The 6724-nt window shown below is 53.2% G+C and overlaps 1 protein-coding gene across 1 annotated transcript; it reads right to left on the bottom strand.

Annotated features, from left to right (window-relative positions):
- Nucleotides 1-817: 817 nt before the first annotated feature.
- LOC129535128 (small integral membrane protein 10-like protein 2A) lies at nucleotides 818-4373 on the bottom strand. The gene is made up of 3 exons (XM_088833686.1): nucleotides 3709-4373; nucleotides 2680-2865; nucleotides 818-2163 (listed from the first exon to the last, which is right to left on the bottom strand). Exon 1 carries the CDS (start codon nucleotides 4282-4284, stop codon nucleotides 4048-4050), a length of 237 nt encoding a protein of 78 aa, XP_088689812.1. The 5' UTR covers nucleotides 4285-4373; the 3' UTR covers nucleotides 818-2163; nucleotides 2680-2865; nucleotides 3709-4047.
- Between the last annotated feature and the right edge of the window lie 2351 nt (nucleotides 4374-6724).

Below are 6724 nucleotides of genomic sequence, written 5' to 3'. Positions count from 1 at the left end.
ATATTATGCACACTGAGGTTTTTTAATAGACTATTTGCCAGGAGAATGAGTTCCTAACAATTCCAATGTTGTTAAAAGATTTTAAAATCATGAATGGGTATTGAATTTCACAGAATCCATTTTTTAAATCTTTTGGAATGATTATGTATTACATCTTTGTTCTATTAATATGAAGTATAACATTCATGGGTTTCCTGCCATGACCCCAACCAATTATAGCCCTCAGGATGCTCCCCTTCCCCAGCTTCTGGCCACCAGAGTGGGGTGAGCTGACCAACAGCCCCTCTCCTCCAAGGGGGCACCACACCAGAAACAAGAGGTCTGTTTTTTTTTTTTTTTTATTGAACTCAAATAATTTTTTTAATTAACTTAGATAGACACAAGATTTGACAACACTGGAAACAAGAACATTTCTCTGACCAGACTGTGCTGACTGGTGCAGAGTTCATCACAAACATAAAAGGGAAAGCTGTGATTCGAGTCGGTGATGGCGTAGAACCTCCACTGCCTGCAAATAAATAAAGTGCATAGAGAGCAGCAGAGGCCCAGTGAGGAGATGAGGAAGAAGTGGGAAAGCAGAAGCAGCAAACTACTCAAGATCAAAACGGCAAGAAAAATAGTGGCAGGAACACGTGCTGAGGACGTGTCCCTACCCCTCCCACGGCCAATACCTTTGGGGGCAGGCAGCCCCAGTCAGAGCCCCATGGGGAGAGGGGATTCTCTGCAGGTGATGATGGGTCTCTGAGCCCAGGGCCCCTGAGTCTCCAACATACTTTCTCCACTTTGGGAAGTGGCTTCCCAGGGCCCAGGCAGCTCCAACAGAGCTGGGAGCCCAGGGAGGACAGGATGCCCGTCCCCCAGAGCACACCCACTAAACAGCTCAGCGCCTTCTGCAACGCACAGCCACTCATGTGTGCATAAGCACTCACACACTAGTGCACTCACACACACGCATTCACACATGCACACTGACACATGTATTCACACCTGCACACACACTCTCACACCCACACATTCACACACAGACATCCATGCACTCATGCATCTGCACTCATACCCACACACTCATCCACACTCACACACCCACACACACATCCCCACATTCACACACTCAAGCCCTCATGCATGTGCATTCAAACTCGCACACATATCCCCACACTCACACATGCACTCCACATGCACACTCACACACACATTCAGACACAGGCACATACATATTAAGTAAAGACCCTCCCTAGTGCCCTCCTTGCTGCTGCTGCTGCTAAGTCGCTTAAGTCGTGTCCGACTCTGTGTGACCCCAGAGATGGCAGCCCACCAGGCTACGCTGTCCCTGGGATTCTCCAGGCAAGAACACTGAAGTGGGTTGACACTTCCTTCTCCAATGCATGAAAGTGAAAAGTGAAAGTGAAGTCGCTCAGTTGTGTCTGACTCTTCACAACCCAATGGACTGCAGCCTACCAGGCTCCTCCGTCCATGGGATTTTCCAGGCAAGTCCCTATCAAAATGGCCCAGGAAGAGGCTGCGGCTGAGGATCCAGTCACCCAGAGGGTGAGACATGAACTTGAAAAGGGCACATTTAAGCATCAGCCCCAAGGAGGCCCCTGGTCCTCCGCTCCTCTCCTCCCCTTCAGCCCCGTGCACAGTCTCTCAGAGGCTGTCCCCAGAGCTCCAGGGATACAGTCCGAAGGCTGACAGTCTCCCGGAAGTGGTCCTGGAAGAACACAGTTGGGGTGGAGGAGGGGCCACCAGGACCAGGGATTTCCAGGTAACTTGGCACAAGGGAGGAAGCCATCAGGGCCCTTCTGTCTGTGGGAATCTGTGGGGGACACATGGTGGCCCGGGTGCAGCCTCAGGCCTCGGGGTGAGGCAGGCAGAGATCTTCAGCTGGGACCTGGGTGGCTGAGGAGGGTACATGGTGTGAAGTTCAGTCCCTCTGTCCCAGGGGCAACCAGGCTGCTGTGGTTCTGAGTCCCAGGACCTGGGGACCAGGACTCCGAGCAATCAGTGAGGGAGCAGCTGTGGATCTGGGATGGGGGTGAGGGCCAGGGCCTCTCCCGGCTCCCCTCAGTGCCGTGCCCAGTGCCCCAGTCAGCAGCACAGCCAGGACCGCTGCAGGCCCATCCAGAGCAGATGCTCCTGTGTGATCCTAGCAGGAGGGGCAGCCTGGGGACAGAGACACGGGGTCATGCGTGGGTCTCAGCTCCACCCCACCCACGTGTATCCCTTCCCTCCTATTACACTCGGCCCCAGGAGCCAGCCAACACCCCCCACCCAAACTGAGGGCTGTGCCACTCAACACCAAGGAACCCCTGGTTAAGCCTTGGGTGGGGAGGCCTGACTGTGTGTGAGGACCTTGCTCCCCAAGGGGTTCTGGGACTCATCTCTCCCATGACCATCTTAGCTCAGACTGTCCCCCGGTTCTTCCCTGTGACTACTTGCGACACACCCCACCTTCCCTGCTATGGGCCTTTCTCTCTAGATCCCTTGGGAGTCTGTGATCCCCTCTCCCATCCCACTGTGCCAGGTCTCCCAGAGACTGGGGACAGGTAGGCAGTGCAGACCCGGAGGCAGGTCCAGCTCCCCCACCTCTGATCTATGTGACAAGGGCGCATGTCTCCATTCCCAGAGCCCGGCTGATGGGGAGAACAGAGCTCCGCCAGAGTGTCTCTAGCTCCGTACTTCCTTCCCCGTGCCAGAACCGGACCACCGGGTCAGCCCTCCCTCGGGCTCTCTGCCTGGAAAGCCCTTCCTCTCCTCGGGGGGTCAGGCCCTTCTCTTGGCTGCTCCCCTGGGTGCCCCAGGCAGAGGTTTGACTCTGGCGACAAGACCACAGAAGGGGCGGTTCACCTTCTATAACACCAGTTCCTGAAAGAAAAACATGGGGACTTGAGAGTTGCCTCCTCACCCAGAGACGTCCCCGTCTCCCCAACTGTCTGTCGCCTACCCTACAAGCCTCTTCTCCATCTGCTCTCCCACCCCAGCCTGACAGCTGCCCTCCACTCAAGGAGACCCCCACTTTCCCAAATCCTTTGGGACACAGGGGCTGCTGGAGGCCATCCGGGACTGGAGCAGCGCATTCGGGGGGCACCAGGAGGGCCCTGGAAGGAGGTGGAGGGAGCGTGGCTGAGACGGGGCAGGGCTGGGAGGAACACGTCTTTCTCACTCTTCCCTGTCCCCTGATGCAAAGCTTTGGAGGGAGGGGGGAGGGCAGCAACAGAGACAGCAGGAGCAGGCAGAGAGCAGTCCCAGAGACCCAGCAGGAGGAAGTCTTGTGAAGGGCTGAGAAAGAGACAGACCTGGACTTGGGCCAAGAACACAACCATCCTTCCAGGTTGCCTCTCGAGCGAGGGGTGGAGGACAAGGGGGCCAGCATCCGCTCTCTTCTAGGGCTTTCTCCGGGCCTCTCCGGGGCCATTTCCCTCCACTCCCCCGTGTCCAGGTGACATTACCGGGGCCGGGGGCCGAGGTGATGGGCTGACCCTCGGAGATGCCCAGGCAGCCGCCCCTCATCCCCAAGTTGGATACATGACAGGGGAGTCCCGAGGGCCTGCGTGCATCCTGCCTTGCCTGCTCTCGTCCCGGCAGCTTTCCAGGCTGGCTTCCTCAGGTCCCTTCCTCGTCTCCCCCAAGCCGCCCGGCAGCCTGGACATCTAGATGTCACGGCCACCGCCTCCCTCCAGCCCGCAAGTCCAACCTCTGGCCTCCTACCTTTTCGGTCGGGGTCAGTCATTCATTTCCTACTGAAGAATCTCTTCCTTCTGCTCCCCGCTTCGGCCACAGTGAGGCAACAGGTCAGCTGCATGCGGATAATTTTCTCGAGTTTGATGGAAAGGGCCCGTCTTGAGAGTTTCAGTGCAGTTCCTCACCGGCCGCGACGGGGCTGGCCGGAGCCGGGGCTCGGTGGCTGCGTCCTCCGCGGAGGTCTAGGGCCCGGAGGCCTGATCCGCCCCTTCCTCGTCCCCCGGAGCGTCCCGGCGGCCCCCGGCCCGGTGATCCTTCATGCTGATGCCCCAGCCGTCGCGGCCGGGCGCAGGTGGTAGCGGGCGTTCACTCGATCCTCACCTGCAGGCGCACGTTGAGCATCACCGAGGCCACGATGTAGAAGTAGGGGAAGTTCATGCGCAGACGCCAGGCCAGGTCGAAGAAGGTGATCAACGTGCGCGTGAGTCCCTTGCAGAAGGCGCCGTACGAGCTGCGGATCGCGGCTGAGCGCGCCAGCCGCACTGCCACGCCCGACAGGGCCGCTGCTGCCGCCGCCGCAGACAGAGCCCCCGACGCCGCCATGGGCCCGGGCCGGCGCGGGCCCCGCCGACCGACCTCAGCACGAGCTGACGGACAGGTGGACGCCAGGCCTGGAGCCGCGGGCAGACCGCAGTCGCGTCCCACCCCGCCCCGTCCCGCCGCGCCCCGCCTTCGGTCTCCCCGCAGGGGCTGGGCTCCCGATGAGTCCTCCGCCACAGCCAAGGCCCCACCTGAGCTGCCCAGGGACAGCTCCGCCCCCTCGCCTGCACGCACATTGGCGACGGCCGGCACAGTTCCCCCGGTAACGTGGCCCCGCCCCTTGCCGGGTACCACAGAGCTGCTGCGGGCGACTCTGCCCCACCCCAGGATCCGCCCCTCCGACAAGCCCCGCCTCCTCCCGGGCTCCAAGAGCGGCGGAGGGCCTAAATGCTTTCTTTGCAAGGTGCTGCCCCCCTGGCATCTTTTTGCACAATGCGCTATTCTGCAAGAAAAGCCCACCCGGAGTGCTCCGCCCCTTTACACCATCCCCTTCCCTCTCTGTCTCCGCAGAAAATCTGGTCAGCTAGTCACTGTACTTTTAATTCATGCTTTTTCTGGTAACTCTGCACTGTGGAGTTTCACCCAACCTACATGTTCATTCCCCCCCACCCCCACCCCGTTCATGTGTATTTCGTGAATGCTCCTTTACCCCATTGTCCTTACCTTTCATCCCATAGTGATTTCTATGCACTCCTCTTAGTCTGTCTTTGCCCTGGATGCTGCGCAACGTCTTCTCAGGTATACATTTGCCCTCATTCATTGCTTTTTACCTGCTGTTGGGTTTTAAAGCCCTTTCGTGGTTTCATCTAATCTTTTTCTAAACCAAATCCAATTCAAACTCCATGACTTTTTCAGAATTATTTAAATGTGCTTGCTTCATTGTAGTCAGGACTTTTTAAAAGCGGTCTGCAAAAGTTGATTCATGAAGATTTCATCCCAGTTTTCACAAGGAGGGCTGGCCTAACTTAATACCTTACTAATTCCTCTCAGATTGCCTGTTCACAGTCATACTGAATATCTCTGTGACATCTGTATAAATCTTTAAGGAACCCAGCAGATCCATATACACTGATTGAGCAGTTGTCCCACCTACGTGATCAGGGAAGAAGAGAGAGTTTGAGAGGCCCTAGGTTATTGGATCACAATATAACCATGAATGAATATGAATGCATAAAAAACATCAGGGTAGATAAATGTCACAGTACTGAAGATCATTTACTCTGGTTAAGGAAGTAGGTAGAAAGACACACTTTTTGTTTTTCATGTATATGTATGTATATCCATTTGTGTATCTGTAACTATTACTTGTATAATACAACAAAAATATTTGAAAAAGAAGGGGCCATATGAATATAGACTTAAGCTACATAGAAACTTTTTCTTTTTCCTGGACTGGATCCTGCCTTATTCATGTGCAGAGCCTATTCCCTCAAAATCATTTCTGAAACCTCTCCTTGGCCACATCTCATTTATTTTTAGCATTTTATTTTGAAATAATTATAGACTCAGGGAAGTTGCACAAATAGCACAAAAAAGACCTTGTGCCTTTTATCCAGGTTCCCCAATGGTGACATTTTCTATAGATACAGTATAATATTAAAACTAGGAAATGACACTGGTATATTACTCTCGACTAGTCTATAGGCCCAATTCAGATTTCTCCATTTTTCTAACCTGCATTAATTTGTGTGTATGTGTGCCTGTATTGCCCTAGCAATTTTATCCCATGTTATGATTCATGCAACCACCACTATGATCAAGATACAAAAATTTTCCAACACCACAGAAGAACTGATTTGGGCCACCTCTTTGTACTTACCCCCTATACATATTTTTGTTAGAGTTTCATCTATTTCATTTCCTTTAGAGTGGCTGTAAATGGTACTATGTGTTTAATTTTGGTTTTCGCATGTTCACTTTTCACATACAGAATGCAACTGATTTTTAAAATTTATTTATTTGGCTGTACCGAGGTCTTGTTGTGACACAAAGGATCTTCCATCTTCGTTGTGGCATGTGGGATCTAATTCCCTGCCCAGGGATAGAACCTGAGCCCCCTGCACTGGGAGATCAGAGTCTTAGCTACTGGACCACCAGGGAAGTCCCTGCAATTGAGTTTTTAACGAAACTTTTTAGAGATAGCTGTAGATTTACATACAGCTGCAAGAAAAAATTAGATCCCATGTACATTTTACCCAGTTTTCCATAGTTTTCCACATCTTTCAAAACTGCAGTATGGTGCAATATCAAAATCAGGATATTGACACAATCTACCTATCTTGTTCAGATTTCCCCAATTTACTTTTTCGTTTGTGTGTGTGTGTGTGAATTGTTCTATGCAATTTTATCACATATGTGAATTCATGCATCCACCATCACAGTCAAGATACAGAACAGTTTCATAACTATAAGGATCCCTCATGTTGCCCTTTTTTTTGACCAC

This window comes from Moschus berezovskii, chromosome X (genome assembly GCF_049115385.1).
Source record: "Moschus berezovskii isolate FMDL1 chromosome X, NW_MosBer_1.0, whole genome shotgun sequence".
Lineage (NCBI taxonomy): Eukaryota > Metazoa > Chordata > Mammalia > Artiodactyla > Moschidae > Moschus > Moschus berezovskii.
The sequence above is the reverse complement of the archived record's forward strand: the minus strand, read 5'-3'. Positions and strand labels throughout refer to the sequence as shown.